Source organism: Podarcis raffonei, chromosome 3 (assembly GCF_027172205.1).
Source record: "Podarcis raffonei isolate rPodRaf1 chromosome 3, rPodRaf1.pri, whole genome shotgun sequence".
NCBI lineage: Eukaryota > Metazoa > Chordata > Lepidosauria > Squamata > Lacertidae > Podarcis > Podarcis raffonei.
In genome coordinates this window covers 75,247,282-75,264,533 of record NC_070604.1, presented here as the reverse complement: position 1 = coordinate 75,264,533, position 17,252 = coordinate 75,247,282, and the positions used below count along the sequence as shown (strand labels likewise).

The 17,252-nt window shown below is 44.9% G+C and overlaps 1 protein-coding gene across 2 annotated transcripts in view; it reads right to left on the bottom strand.

The window, feature by feature from the left end:
* Positions 1–10,670, bottom strand: part of SMOC2 (SPARC related modular calcium binding 2) — a 131,075-nt gene extending 120,405 nt beyond the window's left edge. The window contains exon 1 of one of the 2 annotated variants that reach the window (XM_053382425.1): positions 9,889–10,670. In XM_053382425.1, the coding sequence (XP_053238400.1) occupies positions 9,889–9,966 (78 nt within the window). In that variant the 5' untranslated portion in view covers positions 9,967–10,670. The remainder of the gene's footprint in view (positions 1–9,888) is intronic. The other variant, XM_053382426.1, reaches the window with a different exon arrangement.
* Positions 10,671–17,252: the final 6,582 nt, after the last annotated feature.

The window sequence follows — 17,252 nt, the reverse complement described above, 5'->3', positions numbered from 1 at the left end:
GTTCACAACTGCTCATGGGTCACCGTGAAGTAGCTGAGATCTCACAAAACTAATCAGGATCCAAGCCTTGAAAGATGACTCTTGATTTGAATTTTTTAGTCTGGTGTTCATTATGTGAATGCGCCTAATTTTCAAATTGCAATGGCCACATTATATATAAAATGTGAACATTTGGTACGGCCCCTCCAGGTACTGTTAGGCCTTGACAGCAACCCCTGCTGCTAGCGGTGTAGCCCTAGCTTCTATCGCCAGCTCTATCTTTATCTCTAGTGAATATGTCATTGCCTTGACTGGAAGGAGGCCAGTTGAACGCCGTCCCTACATTTACAAAGAATTATACACAGCAGATTTGTAATGCTAAAAAAGTATCCTATGCCATAACAAAGTAATACAGCATGAAAATATTCCAACCATTTATGCCAAGAGTTATAGAATATTATATCTCATACTATGAGGTTGCTTCCAGAGCTGTGAATGGACTTGTAAGAGACCTTGGCAAATTTCTTTCTGAAGTTAAGATCTTGCGGTGAGTGTGTGTGTGTGTGCATGCACAAATGTTTTGACATGGAGAAGAGGAAGAAAAACCAATTGGAAGATAAACAGTTAGGGTATCTTCAAATCTAGAGGCTCCTTATCTGGACAGACTTTTGAGATAAAGTAAGTCTGTGATAGGTCCAGCTTCATTTCCCCTCCAAATACAAATTATGCTGCCAAAGTTTCTTCCCAAGCTTTCCTGTGGCTCAGCAGTCTTCTGGGAATTCGCTTTAGCTTTAGATCTCTCCCTTCTTTCTCTTTCCCTCTCTCAGATAGGTTGCTCATTCTGCAGTGAAATACTATGCCAAGATAAAGTTAGAAAAGTACTCTTTAAGTTAAGAAAGCAAGACTGGGTAAAAACATGAAGCTGTTCAATAGTGTGATTTTTCCACCAGGGTGTTTTCACTGAGGCTGTGGGCTGCAGAGGGAAGATGCAGCTAGAGTAAAAAGAAGACAGTGGTAGAGAACCAGAAACATAGTTTCATTCAGGGATGGGGGAGATATTCAATCTAGTTCACATTTAAATGTAAAGGTAAAGGTAAAGGGACCCCTGACCATTAGGTCCAGTCGTGACCGACTCTGGGGTTGCAGCGCTCATCTCGCTTTATTGGCCGAGGGAGCCGGCGTACAGCTTCCAGGTCATGTGGCCAACATGACTAAGCCACTTCTGGAGAACCAGAGCGGCGCACAGAAATGCTGTTTACCTTCCCACCGGAGCGGTACCTATTTATCTACTTGCACTTTGATGTGCTTTCGAACTGCTAGGTTGGCAGGAGCAGGGACCGAGCAACGGGAGCTCACCCTGTCACGGGGATTCGAACCGCCGACCTTCTGATCAGCAAGTCCTAGGCTCTGTGGTTTAACCCCTGCAGTTTCCAAAACAGGACATGAACTGAACCACGGCAATCCTTCCAAATACACGCTTCTCCAAATTTTACACTGCTGTTGTCCGGCCAAGTAATGTGCATAAAAATGCATGTAGCAGTGAAATGCAAAAATGCTTTACAGAAGGGGAAATTGCTTTGCAAAAGTGTGTACACTAGCAAAAATTGCAAACAAAAATGTGTATTGCCAGGAGAAATTTTTGCTGAAATGCCGATGAATTTTCATAAGGTCTTATCATGGGGAAAAGATCATAAATTCATGTGGAGAACTGAAGACTGGAAAAATGAGAAACTGAGGGAAACTGACAGATTCATCCATCCCTATCGATAACTGCCCTTTATCTTTAACCCTGGCAACAGCAGACCCTACACATTGCTTTCCATAACTGCAGGTTCCTCCACCTTCTTCACACAAGTCAGTGGAGCAGTATTTGCCTTTTATAGAAAAGGGGGAAAGGTGGGGAGAAGCCACATCTGCATTCAAGAGGCATGTTCTGTGGCTTCCACTTGAGAACCATTGTTTTGTGCCAAACTCGATATTGAGTCCTAACAGGCCACACACTGTTTTCTGACTGTACCTAAAGAAGTACAGCACAGTCATATCCATAGAGCAGGATTCCTAGAATGGGCCTTGGGTCACCCCTGATTTGCCATACATGCTCAAAGAAAGCTTTGGAATTGGATCAATTGGAAGTGATCGATCCTACTTCATTTCTAAAAAGCTGTAAAATCAGTGCTTAAAGCTCATTCAACAAAGGTTCAAGAAGAACAGTCTACAGTCACTTCTACATTTCCAATTCTATCAGAGCCATCGAAATGATTTCCATTAGAAGATTAGGTGTGTGCATAAACTAGGGAAAGGTTTCAGGCCAATCATAGGAGATGCCCTTACTGGATGGGCCGGAACCAATCTCCCATAGGAACCCACATGTTTTCCAACAAGACTTTGGAATGCCAACAAAAGACTGCTAAATATAACTCAAATGAAATGTCGTGCCACTCTGAATATGATGGACTGACGCAGTACGGGCTGGTGGTGAGCTAATCTTACCCTCCCATCACTGTGTTTTTAGCTGTGCCCACTCCATGCAGAGCTCGTTCTGCTTTGCCCCTGCCCACCCCCCTTGGTAAGCAAAGCAATGTGCCACATTTTGAAAATGGGAGAGAAGCTCAGCCTCGCCAGCTCCTACTGAACTAAGCTTCTTTCTCCCTTTCCCCCTACCTGCAGTATCCATTAACAGCAAAGCAGAGGGTAAGTTGTTTTAATCCATCTTATTTCCTGCATAAAGCACTGGGAAGTCAGATGAAGGATTAGTAGAGAGGGGATATCTATCCTTCTCCTACGCACTCTAATCTCACAGAAAATTAATTATTAGGGAGAAGGGGGTCATAATCATCAATATGAGTCCTGTTTGTCATCATACGTCATTTTCTAGCATTCAAAAGGAATGTGTTGAAATAAATTTGGGAAGCAAAGCTGTTTCATGGCACCAAAAATCCAAGCACTAAGATCTATGTTTCAGTGAGAAAATGTTGAGCTTTCCCCAAATAAAGTATTCTTCTGTTCTTAAATGGTTATTTTTTTAAAAAAAAAACAACACACACACGATTTCAAAATGCTAAGTGTAGCTTCATGCTGTACCACTCCAGCTGAATATCCACTCCAGCTAAGCAGTGACGTCTATAAAAGCAGTTCCTATCTAAGAATTCCATTGTTGGATGACTGGAGACTGCACACACACATGTACATTTAGACAGGAAGTGTCTGATGTGATCCCCTTTCCCAACCAGTAGTATACATAGCAACACATATTACCATCTACACCAGGCTTCCCAACCTGGTGCCCTCCAGATGCATTAAACTACAACTCTCATCAGTCCCAGAAAGCATCTAGGTACACTATAGGTGCACCATGAATATTCAGAGTGTCCCATAAAATGCAAGCCAAATATCATTTTCATCATGTGTGCACATAGCATACATGCTGCAAGAAGAACCAGAAAAGGCCCTACCTCCATCACACAGGCATAGAGATGAAATGAAACAAACCCAGCACATAATGGGGAACATGCAAAGCGTGTACATGAGGATACCATAATATGTCTGGTTCATATGTGGTGCATGCACTACAGCAGAGCATGAGAAGTGTCTTCTGCATTTAACTTTAGAAGAATTCCATCATCGCTCTCCCGCCTTCACCATCATGAGAAGTTAACCGAGCTCTGGTGAGTGAGACAAGATTGAGGATTCCCTTCTGTGACTGCTGGAGCCACAGAAGGGAGAGGCAGTGGTGGACCTTGGGGTCTCAAATCTCAGTGGTGCCCCATACAATGCCAAAGTTCAGCTCTCTTGCCTCTCGCCTTCCATTCTGCATCATAGTTGTGGCACCCACTGCACACACCCAAGGCTACACACTGGCTGAACTGCCCTAAGTCCGCCTATGGGAGAGGAATGATCCTTGCACCTTCCCCAGAAAAGCTTGTCTCTGGGTCTCCTTGCATTTAGAACTCCAAGCACACAGCAGACAGGAAAGACCACATGCCTTCACTGCCCCTCTGAGCAGGAAGGGAGCAGCAGTGATGGGTTTGCTTGCCTCTTCACCTGCTAGAACACTGGAGCTCAGGTACCAAGGCAGAGAGCGCCCACCCTCCTACCACACACTTCAGTGGCTCTGTACCTGTGTGGATCATAACTTCAAGCTGCATTTCAAAGAGGCAACAAGAGGTCACAAACAAGGTAAAGGTAAAGGACCCCTGGACAGTTAAGTCCAGTTAAAGGCGACTATGGGGTGCAGTGCTCATCTCGCTTTCAGGTCGTTTGTCCACAGACAGCTTTCCGAGTCATGTGGCCAGCATAACTAAACCGCTGCTGGCACACAGAGGACCATGACAGAATCCATAGAGCACAGAAACACTGTTTACCTTCCCACCATAGTGGTAGCTATTTATCTACTTGCACTAGTGTGCTTTCAAACTGCTAGGTTGGCAGAAGCTGGGATAGAGCAATGGGAGCTCACAATGTCATGCGGATTCAAACCGCCGACCTTCCGATCAGCAAGCCCAAGAAGCTCGGTGGTTTAGACCACAGCACCACCCGCTCCCTCATCCCTTAAGGTCAAGTCCTAGTGATGACACATTTTTTGTTGGCCATCAAACCCATCCAAAAAGTGTTGACCCAGAACCTTCAAGCTCAAACCCACAAAGCTGAGCATTTCTTCCAGCTGCGTGTTCCGCAACTGATTAGTAAACAATCTTATTTATAGCAATTAATGTATGCTGAACTTTTATTGTGCAACATGTTTCATTCACCACCCTTTTTTTTACTTGATTTTGTATCACAGCAGGCCTGGCGTGCAAGGTCACTATGTATCCCTTTATTGTTCTCTTTTGCAAAATGATGTTTTGTTCTCAATCCTTGGCCAATATGTCTCCCCTGCCCCACAGTTACTACCAAACATCATGTTTGCTGCTATCCCCCATGCCAGAAGAGGCTGGATTCAAAGTTTGTTAGATATAGATAGATATAGATAGCTATAAAATGCTCCGGACCATTTGGAAAGTAAGGTGTTAGGAGCTGTAAGATGATATGGCTAGCATAAAACAGCTAAATATTGGTTAATGACAATGTGTGTGTGGGTCAGAAAGTAACACAGAAAGTTAAAAGAAACTACTAAAGTAATGTAGTAGTGAAAAATGACTGTGGTATGACTGCAAGAGCAAGTAGATAATTCAGGGAGAGAATTAAGCTTGTGCTAGAAACATTATTATTATTATTATTATTATTATTATTATTATTATTATTATTATTATTATTATTATTTAAGTAGTGTTACAGCTTGCTAGTGATAAAATACACTTGACTTAATGTGATCTGCACTTGCAGAAGTCACACACTATAAAAGTTCTTGGAAGTGAATGGTTTCTTTTAAGGTTTTCAATTAGTAGCTTTTAATCAGCAAATTATTTCCAGGAAACGGCATGGGGGGAACAGGACCCCTTCTGAAGAATGTCAGGTATGAGTGACCCAGCTGCTCTCACTTTCACCCCCACCAAACTTATCGCAGAGGGAACATTTACTATGCCATAGAAATGTTCATTTGCTGAACGGCTAAGATAAATATGTCCCACTTTACTGCTTCCATAAGCTGCATGTGTGTCATAAAGCTCGACCTAAGAGCACAACCCTCCACCTCAAATACTTCAAACAAACCAGCACTGAGGGGCCTCGTGAGAGTTTTAGCTATTGCTTAAACCTAGCTGCAAGGAAAATGTTTGAGTCTTCAATTATCATTTTCAAATCATTCAAAGTCACGGAGAAGACTGTGCTGAACTTTTCCATTGCAAGATTTGGCTAGGAAAGTGGTTATGGCTTATTTGGTTTTCCTAATGAATGGGCTCAGCTGCCCTTCATACACAGAACCCAATGTGTGGATCTCTGGCCTGTGAAATGTAAACAAGGGTCACTGCTTGATCTTATTTATTTGTGTATTTACTTAAGGCATTTATATCCTGCTGTTCTGCAAGCATTAGGCAATTCACAACAAAACCACATGAATTAAAACAAAACCCAGTAAACACACACTATATTGCCCCCCCCCCCCGCAGATCCCTTTATCCAGGTGTACAACATGCATTACTGACCAAATGACCTCCCTGTTTTTACTTCTGGGCAGCTGCCCTTCTGCGTTTCTCCAGCGGCTGGGAATTGCTTGAAGAGGTAGACAAGAATCTGCTGAGGAGCAAGTACAGTTCTCCTCTGCCGCAGGGATGGGGAAGCTGCTATGACACTCCAGATGCTATTGGACTACAAGTCCCATCAGTCCCAGCCAGCATGGCAAATGCTCGGGGATGATAGGAGTTGTAGTCCAGCAATCTCTGGAGGGCCTCAGTTTCCCATTCCTGTTTCTGGGCTTGTTCACACTTCTGCTCACCTAGAAAGCATGGGTCCAAGCAGTTTTCCATATTCTGTTTGCCCTACTGCTTTCCCCAGGAAAACTCACTCTTTAGTGCTGAATCAGAGCAAACATCCATCTGTGGTACACCCAACTGACATTTCATAGAATTGGAAGGGACTGTGAAAGTCATCTGCAATGCAGGAATCTTTTGCCCTACATGGGGCTCAAACCCACAACCCTGCGATTAAGAGTCTCATGCTTTACTGACTGAGCCACAAGTCAGTATTCTTCCAGCACTTTAATATGATTTACGAGGTAAATGAGATCAGGTAGATTGTTCAAGACATATTTGCTTAATTCAGCCCCTCAAAAGCACAGGCTCTTTACACTGAGGGAAAATGAAAACATGAGTCAGGCTACGATGTAAAAGAAATAAACTAGCATGCTTAATATCAAGTACAGCAGTACATACACTCCTATGTACATTCACTCAGAAGCAAGTCCCACTAAATTCAATGGGATTTATTTCCATGTAGATGGGCAGAGCATTGTAGCCATAGAATGAAATTTCCTTACGACAGAGAAGCACAACTAAAGTTGGTTCCGTTTTCTCTTTTTGGTCATGAAACAGTAACAATGCACAAACAGGTAAGCTACCAAAATAAATTGTGGCTGCTTCCATCAGACTTCACTGAGATTATATTTTAATCAGGTTCATATACCTTATCCAAGCAACAAGGCTGGTGCCAGGGAGCCAAATTTAGAAATGGGGTGGGTATTTGTAAGGGGGAGAACCTCAGGAGGAACTGTCTCCCTTGACTGAATAGACTGGTCTATTTTTTCAGTTTCATCCAGCCTATTTTGAGCTGGCTCCAAAGTCAAATGGGGATCAAAAGGCCACTCCATGCACCATTTCCTGTCAAATATGGTGTCCAGCAGGAAATGATGTCATCACCTATTGCCCTCTTTCCCAAGGTACGGCTTCTTCCTTGGAAAATGTGGGCTGGTGATAGAGGGCAGAGCAGCAGAAGCTAGAAAGCTTGAAGAAGGGGAGCAGCTTGCATTTTTTATGAATTCATGCTAGGTGGGGGAACTCCTCAAGGGTCCCAGCCACACCATATATTTAATAGTACATGGTTTCCCCCAAAGAACCTTGGGAATCCTTACAGAGCTACAATTCCCAGTGCTTTTAACAAAACTACAGTCCCTGTGATTATTTGGGGAAGCCATGTACACTAAATGTGCTTTAAATGTATAGCATTGGGCATTAGTGGTTATTGACATGAGGAGATAGACCATCATGACCAAAATTTGTTCTAGTGTTTGACCTGAACACTTGAACTAGGAAAGCATAGTCAGTTCTGGAGGCAAGTTGGAAGTGTGTCAATCATCCCTCCCTACAACACATTCATGCTGTTTGTATGAAGAGCTAACCAAGTAGTTTAAGCCAATTGCAAAACCAAGGAAGGCTTTCATTATAGGAACTGTTGGCCAACAAAGGACAGCTGGGTGCCTACAAAATTCTGTTTCCTGGTGGCACAGCTACTGCTCACCTAAAGAAAGAATTGGGACTAAAACATCGCTGAAAAGTCATTTGAGAAAATGCAGCAATCAGGAGTGAGTCTATGCTCTCTTAAGTGCACCTACTTGGGAGTAAGATCCCTGGGATCCCAGAATGCTGTCGCAACAGACCAAGGTTTCTGCCTGCAGTCCTGGTCAAAAGGGCAACTCTTCAGACCATTTGTTGAATTCCAGGACCAGTGAATTCAATGAAACTAGGTAAAATGTCTGGAGAGTTGGCATTTAAAGGAATGAAGCAGAGAAAATGAGGCTGAAGGGGCCATAAATAACACACTGGATCAGTGGCGTATCGTGGGGGGTGCAGGGGGGGCCGACCGCACCGGGCACAACATCTGGGGGTTAGGGTTAGGGGGCGCAAATCCATGGGCTAGGGGGCGCAAATTGCTTGCCTTGCCCTGGGTGCTGACAACCCACGCTACGCCACTGCACTGGATGCAATCCAGAGAAAGTTGGGCATAAATTGCTTTAGTCACATTAAATTCAGTAGGAACTGAGCTCACCGTTAATGCTTAAGTTGCATTGATTTGAGTGGAATATGTTTAAGTGTCACCAGACTTCATTGGATATTGCCCACTGGCAGTGATCCAACTGTTCTGAAGCTCTTAGTGTTGTGTGCAGGTTTACTTGTTCTCTTTCGTGGGTAGGGAAACACATGCTGCAAGAAATTGGGGATTCCTTTACCTGCATAGAGACCTTCCTCTAGTAGAAACAATCGGGACTTCAGATAGACCTCCAAACTGAAAGTGAGTCCCATTCATTTGTGTGAACTTTACTTCCAAGTAGTTCTGTACATTCACATTTGCTGTTAGGCTGAAATTCCAAGCTCACTTAGAGGGGAGTAAACTGCATCAGAATCTCTCAGACTGGCTTCTGTTTCAAGTAAGCCTTATTTAGGATCAATGTGCAAAACTCTTAACGCAGTGGCTCACACTCTCCCTTTTCCTGAAAGCATTTAGGAGTCTAATCCGCCACTGACTGCCAGCAATTCGTAGGCTGCCAAACACAAACCACTTAAACCACCAAACTTGCATTCAAACTTGTTCAGCCCAAGCACCCTCAGCAGACCAAAACTGGATCAAGTGAAGATTTGGTAACTCAGGTATTTGGTGCATACAGCTGTAACCTGCATTGGCTTCAGTTACTTCATGTGTCCTATGACATGTACACACACAGGACAAAACATTACTCCAAATTCATTAATGGAATTAGTCAATCCAGTGAGAGCTCTTCTCACTATCAGTCTAGAATTGTCACTGTGAATAAAAGATTTCATTACGCACAGGTATGCCTACAACAATTTCTGCTTGATTGTATCAACAAAAGAATGTTGTGGGAGCTCAGTTGTACCAATTTTGTGGAGACTGTCATCTTACCTGGTCTTCAAATATGCACTCACACATTTGAAAATAAATCCTTCCTGATAGGAGACCCACACACTCTAACTCCAGACTAAGTTCTCATGGATTTTTGCATTAAAACTATAGGAAGTCTCAAGCAAGACATACACAGTTGGCTGTTTCAGAAACGCGGCTAAGGAGGATGGAGCCTTGACTGCACATATTTAGTGCAATACTGAGGACTAGAAGATTGCCTCGCTTTTAAAAAAAGCAAAAATGGCATTTCCTCGCTTTTACTTGAGGGCTTAGAAATTTCGCCCCGTCAACATTTCATCAAGGTGAGTGCGTGTGTTTGTGTGTTGTGACACACGTGTCTGTGAGGGTGGTACGGGTGGGTGGGAATCTACCTAGGTCTGGAACCTTGCTTTGCCAGGTCAAGACACCTCTTAGACCTAGAGTACAACGAAGCCAACTTTTTGCTCGTTCCTAGCTGCCCACCCGCGCTTGGCACAGCGCTTTCAGCAAGTGCCTTTGTGGGTGGGAAGACAATGGCAAGCGGAGACTAGCGGCCTCGGGGAAGAGACGCAGGAGGGCGCTTTGCTGCCCCGGCGCGGCGACGCTGGGGAAGGAAAGAAGAAGGAGCCGCGCCTGCCTTACCGTGAGCGCAGAGAACTTCTGAGCCCGCGCGAGGAGCGCCAGCTCCGGCAGCAGCAGCCACAGCGGCAGCAGCAGCATCCTCGGGCGCCGCCGGATCCGGCCTTCGTGGCGGTGTCCGTCTGTCAGTCCCTAGTGGGGCTCAAGCCCTCCTTACTGCGGAGGATTTCCCCTGGCGGGTCTTCTTCCGCGCCAATTCCCTCCTCAGGTTTGGAGAGGGGAGCGCACAGGGGAGACGAAGCCGCTCTCCGCTGCGCCCTGGGGCTGCTGGGTTGGGGATCCCCCTCCGCAGGCTCGCGGGTCCCGAACTCGCCGCTCGCTCCACTCCGGCTCTCCGCCTGTGGAGCAACGATCCCTTTCTCGTTGTACAGGAGCTGCCTGCTGCGGATCCCCGAATCAGATACTGTCTGCTGGTGGCCAAGCTGCTTGCTCTGCCCTCCCTCGGTGTGGAGCTGTCATCTGATGCTCGCCCGGGGAGCGAGCGAGCGAGCGAGAGAGAGAGAGCGCACGGGAGGGGGGCACTTTAAATAATAGCAATTAAAGAGCGGGGGACTTCACTAATCCTCCTTCTGTCGTCCTGCACCAGGCAGCAGCCTTGTCTCTGGCTCTGCAGGAATTCGGGATGGTTTGGAAGGAGGCGGCCGGAGAGATGGGGAAGGTGCAGTATGAACCTCCCAATGTCTTATATACACACCCCTCTCTGCGCTTCCCTCTGAGCCCGGCCTCCAATGCCTCCTCCCAGACCTGCAGATCATACGCTGATTGATTGATTAACCCTCCTGACACCAGTTTTTGCTCGCCCCCTTCGCTGAGATTCCTAGCAAATTCTTTTGGAAAGCAGAAAGAAATAATTCTTTTGGAAAGCAGAATAACCAGTGAGAGAGCGAGAGAGAGCCAAAAAAGGGGGCAAACTGGACCATTTGAGGCGGTCACCAGCGTGCCGCCTGCAACCGTTTGCAAGAGGTCAGCGTGCGCAAAGAGACAAGCGTGCGTTTGCTTCTAGTCCCGCTGCTGGGGGTTGTTGCAGATTGCGTTGCAAAAGAGGGTTTAAAAGGTGAGCGCCGGGCAGTTGGTGTGTTCCCTCGGCGTTGTTCGCCTTCCAGCTCTGGTGACATTTTGGGGCAGTTGCTCGGTAACTCTAGCTTTTAAGGATAAGCAAGAGGATTTGGTGCGTGCGTGTGCCTTGACGCTAAAGAGTGTCTTTTCGCTCTCTCTTTCAAACGCGGCATTGTTGAAATATTTCAGCCTTGGCCGGTCACTTGGCACAACGCTGCTGACACAAAACTGAAGGATTACAATATTTCTGAAAGCAAAGCAGACTCAGATGAATTTATCAAGGGTCTGGAAGCGCGAGAGAAATAAGAGTCTGCCTTGAGAATTAGCTTTGGTTTAATTTGTCGAATCAAGTGCAACTAGTAAATCCTAGTATTCCAAAAACCTTGTTTTACATCACACAGGATTCTGCCTTATACTGAAGGCATGTTCGTGTTACTGCCTATTCTGCATTCACTGCCCTTCCACTGCTAGTTTTCCAGCTAGATTCACACTAACTTAGGCTGTGTACATATATATATAGTATATACTGTGTGTGTGTGTGTGTGTGTGTGTGTGTGTGTGTGTATACATACTATATAAATGGCCTCAGTCCTGTATACCTGAAGGAGCGTCTCCAGCCCCATCGTTCAGCCCCAACACTGAGGTCCAGCTCTGAAGGCCTTCTGGCAGTTCCCTCACTGCAGGAAGTGAGGTTACAGGGAACCAGGCAGAGGGCCTTCTCAGTAGTGGTGCCTGCCCTGTGGAACACCCTCCCATCAGATGTCAAGGAAATAAGCAACTATCCTACTTTTAAAAGGCAGCCCTGTCTAGGGAAGTTTTTAATGTTTAATGCTGTACTGTAGTGTAGTGTATATGCAACCAGGGCCACAAGCCCATATGGACCCTGAGGTTTCTTGACAAATATTGCTGTTGGATGTGTTTCTTTGTCAAACCGGCTTCAATCAAACTAGAAAGCTGAATGTGAAGCGGTAAAATGAAGCTACCCTAACAGCCATTGCGCATGCACAAATTACAGCTTCACAAGTTTGGGGCGGGGGTTGCAACAGCAGGGAAACCAAAAAGGTCCTGCAGGTTATCCCTGCCCACTTTCTGGCATGAACAACACCACACTGGAAACACAGCTTGAAACATAGCAGGAGCAGCGGTTGACCTTGCTACATTTTAGGCCACTAATGTGAACATGCCCCAAATCAGACCATTGGTTCTTGTAAGTCAGTGTTTTCTACACTGAGTGGATGTGGCTGTCCAGGATTTCACAGAATTGTAGAGTTGGAAGGGATCCCAAGGGACATCTGTGGGATGTAAACACAGGAGCAGTCAATGACAACATTCCTAGAGTGTACATGTTAGAACATGGGGAGGGATGTCTGTCCAGCAAGCAGGTAAACTTCCTGGGGACGGACTTCCTCCGCATGTGACCAGAGGTGGGTGTGGCCTCACCTGTGCAGGTAAATGACAAAAGCACAGGGCAGGCAGCCATCTCTCTCTCTCTGCCATCTTCCTTCCATGAGGAAACATCTAAGGATGCTCTCTTGGCTCCCAGCCAAGAGAGGAGATAAGGACTATCTTGCTACAAGATAGATTCTAAATGTATTTTACCTTTTTAAGCCTGTGTGCCTTCTGGGATCATATTGTGAACAGAACGTGAGTAAACTCTTTTATACTTTTATGAAGACTGTGTCGTGTCTTGTATTTTAAGAGGGAACAAAAGGGGAAATTACCAGAGTAATTATTATAGAGGTTCTAGCGAACCTGTGCAAGCGTTACCGTTGCGAACTTAAAGGGGAATGTCTATAAACTCTGCTGATATTTTGGGAACTTGTTAGCACAAGTTGGATAAGGATATAATTAGTCAATATATCCTCTCCTGCGCCCCAGAACATTCCCACAAAGGGTTAGTGGCCCCAGTATTGCATATTTCTGCGTATTTTTGAAGGATTGCATTGGATTGTGATTTTGAGTTGAGTAGTATTTTTCAGAGTTAACTTCCTGGTAAGCACATGGTCCTTTGTTCCATTGTGCAGTGGGGATTAAGCAACCCCCCCCTTCCCTCAGAGTTCACAGTGACCCAAGGCAGTGAAGAATTGTTTTGCATTTTGAGATTTTTGAGATTTTGATTTTAAAATTTTGAGAAATTTTGAAATTTTGAAGAATTTTCAAGTTTTGGATTTTAAGATGGCTAGAGCAGCTTTTGATAGTGATGCAAAGCTAGGAATGCCTGTGCTGAATGAACACAATTTCATACACTGGAAGCAGCGCTTGATAGCATGTTTAGATTATAAGCACATTTTGGAAGCTTTAGAGCCTCAGCCTACAGGATCGTCTGAGGAGGATTTAGCCAAGATAAGTGCTTGGAAACGCATGAACAGCGAAGCTAGACACATAATTTTGAGTGGACTTCGTGATGAGCAGCTATCATTAATAAATAGTACAGATGATGCATCTCAAATCTTAAGAGATATTGAGCGTGTGTATGGAGAATCTAGCATAAACTGCTTCAGAAACTTGGTGTGTAAATTAACCAGAGTGAGGATGAATTCAAAAGAGGAATTCACAGAGCACATCAACAAGTTTACTGAGATTATTCAAAGAATTGATCTGACTCCCAAAGCTTTTGATGAAGATACAAAGATAGCATTTTTGTTATCATCACTTGGACCACACTTTAGCACATTTGTAAGTTTGATGGATCATAGACAAGGTCTGACTTTTAAAGACTTGATTGGTTATTTAAAAGAAGAATGCAGAGATAGAGCTGAATCTCCAGTGAGAAATGCTAGAAGCAAAGACAGCAGTTATGCATCTAGGCAATTTACAAAGTCCAAAGAGATGCCTAAGAAAGTGATTTGTTTCAATTGTAACAAAGAAGGACACATTGCAAAGAACTGCAGGGCTCCTAAAGCAAAGAAACCCCACCCCTTTCAGCCAAAAGGGGAAAAGAAGGGGAAATGTGAATGCACATGGCTACTGCAAGAAAGGAATTTAGCTGTCCAGAATCGTGTAAATAAACGTAATAAATGGATTTTGGATTCAGGTGCATCCTCCCATTTTTGTCATAAAAAGGACTATTTTAATGAGATAGAGGATGAAGAAGGATCTGAAATTGAGATTGCAGATGGCAACATTGTTAAAGCAAAAGGTGCAGGTTCCATGAGTCTGAAATGCAATATAAACAATGAATGCATTGAGAACACAATCTCTAGAGTTTTGTATGTTCCAGAGCTGAGCTGCAATTTAATCAGCGTGTCCACTTTGGACAAGAAAGGTTTCCAGATCACATTTGGAAATGGAGAATGTAAAGTGACTAGAAATGGCAAAGTGTTTGCTCAAGCAAAGCTAATCAATGGTGTATATGAGCTTGATCTTTCAGAGAACCAGTCTGCAAAAGTGGCACATTCCAGCCAGAAGGATGAGGCAGATCTGGACCTATGGCACAGAAGGCTTGGACATAGAGACACCAATGTCATTCTGGATCTACAGAAAAGAGATCTTGTAAGAGGTTTGCAGGTAAAGCAGAGCAACAAAGCTCCAGCAAAGTGCATAAGCTGTATTACTGAGAAGGCTGTAAAACCTTCATTTCCACGTTGTGCTGAACAAAGAAGCAACAAAGTGCTTGATATTGTGCACACTGACATATGTGGACCCATGAATGTTCCCTCACTGGGAAAGAATAGATATATTTTAATATTTCTGGATGACTTTTCAAGATTTTGTGTTGTATATTTCCTCAAAGAGAAGAGTGAGACAGTGGACAAGCTCCAGGAATACATTGCCATGGTCAAGAACAAATTCCAGAGAGCTCCAGCTGTGCTAATGAGCGACAATGGAGGTGAGTGCTGCTCAAATGAAATGCAGGCTCTCCTGACCAAGGAAGGAATTGCACACGTAACCACAATTCCTTACACACCACAGCAGAATGCCATAGCTGAGAGAAAATTTAGGTCCATTATGGATATGACAAGGTGCATGCTAAAGGATGCATGTTTGCCACAGAAGCTGTGGGCCGAAGGGGTATACACATCGGTCTATTTGCACAATAGACTGCCAACTAAAGGTGCAGAGCGCACACCATTTGAACTTTGGCATGGGAAAGCTCCCAATCTGTCGCACATACGTGTGTTTGGAAGTCCGTGCTACTTCCACGTGCCCAAGGAACACAGACACAAGCTTGACTCCAGGGCAAAAGCAGGTATCCTGGTGGGATATGCCTCTGGAGGCAAAGGATACAGAATTATGGACTTACAAACTGGTAAGACAAATGCATACCATGCAGTTTATTTTGATGAATATGGAAAAGTAGACACTAAGAACACTGTTGTGGATTCTTCAGATGAGTCAGAAAGGACTCAGGAGTTCGTATATTTCCCTTTTGAGACCCCACAAAGTACTAATCTGCCTTCGAGTGTTACAGCGCCCCCTACAGGTGACGCGCCAGAAGACGCAGAGGACCAGAACCCTGGCGGCACCAGAGACGAAGATGAGGACTCAGATGGGGACATGCCTGCGTTGGAGGAGGATGAGGAAGCTGATGCGGTCACACAACCAGAGGTCAGGATCTCATCCAGAACCAACAAAGGTGTCCCACCATTACGGTTGTCCTACTTTGCAGGGTCGGCGTTTCCACAGGAACCTTCCACTTGGGAAGAGATACAGGAGATGCCAGCTGCAGAAGCCAGTCTCTGGAGGAAGGCCGCGCAGGAGGAGATGGATGCACTGCATCAGAACAAGACCTGGACACTCACTGAGCTGCCTCCCGGTAAGAAGGCCATTGGCAGTAAATGGGTTTTCAAGGTTAAGAAGGGGTCAGAAGGAGAAGTGCAGCGCTACAAAGCTAGACTTGTAGCACAGGGATTTTCACAGCGTTTTGGTGAAGATTATGATGAAGTTTTTGCACCAACCGTGAGGTACAGCAGCGTAAGAATGCTTTTAAGCATCGCAGCCTCCAAGAAAATGAGGGTGAAACACATAGACATTGCTACCGCTTTTCTACATGGGCAGATTTCTGAAGAAATTTACATGAAACAGCCCAAAGGTTTTGTAAAACCACATGAGGCACATTTAGTGTGCAAACTCCAGAAAGGACTTTATGGACTTAAACAGGCTGCCAGAGCCTGGAACCAGAAGTTGCATAAAATGCTGACGCAACTTGGGTACAGGCAAGGTGACGCTGACAAGTGCTTGTACAGTAAGTCAAATAATGGACAATTCTCATATATCCTAGCATTTGTTGATGACCTGATTATTGCCACAGCAAGTGAGAAAGACTATACACAGATAGTAAAGCACCTTAGCAAAGAGGTGGAGGTCAAGGAGCTAGGAGATGTCCAGTACTACCTCGGGATCCAGGTGGAAAGAGAAGAGGACGGATCATTTCTTCTCAGCCAAAGACAGAAGATCCACGAGCTAATTGAGCACATGCAGATGCAAGACTCACATCCAGTTGCTACACCAATGGCTACTGACTTCCTGAAGAATCAGCAGGATTCGAAGCAGTTGCCAGACAACAATGACTACAGGTCGGCGATTGGTAAACTTTTGTATTTAGTTACCACATGTAGACCTGACTTAGCTAATGCTGTGGGGATTCTTAGCAGAAAAGTGAATTCTCCCACTGAGCATGATTGGGCAGGTGTAAAGAGGGTGGTGCGATATTTGAAGGGTACCATGAATTGTAAATTAAGGTTACCAGCCGTCAGAGACCCTAAGTTGGTTGGGTATACTGATGCGGATTGGGCTGGGGATAATGCTGATTATAAATCAATAAGTGGTCATGTTTTCATGTTTGGGGACGGACCTGTTGCATGGGGCAGTTATAAACAGAGCTGTGTAGCATTATCTTCCACAGAATCAGAATACGTTGCAGCAACAGAAGCCTGCAGAGAGATCGCCTGGCTTGATCAACTCATAAAGGACTTTGGGTTGGTGAGAAAAGGGCCTGTCAGCTTGCTGGAGGACAATCAAAGTTGCCTGAAGCTGACGCAGAGTGAGAAGTTCCTGGCCAGAACAAAACACATTGGGGTTAAATACCACTACATACGCCAGATGATCCAGGATGGACTTGTGGAGCTATCCTACTGCAGCACCCAAGAGATGACTGCTGACATCCTGACGAAACCCCTACCAAGAGAGAGTTTCCAGAATCTACGTGTCAAGCTGGGACTCTGGGTGGTTGAATAAAGTTGTTTATATTTTGTATATGTTGTATTGCCTGAGAAGGGGTATGTGGGATGTAAACACAGGAGCAGTCAATGACAACATTCCTAGAGTGTACATGTTAGAACATGGGGAGGGATGTCTGTCCAGCAAGCAGG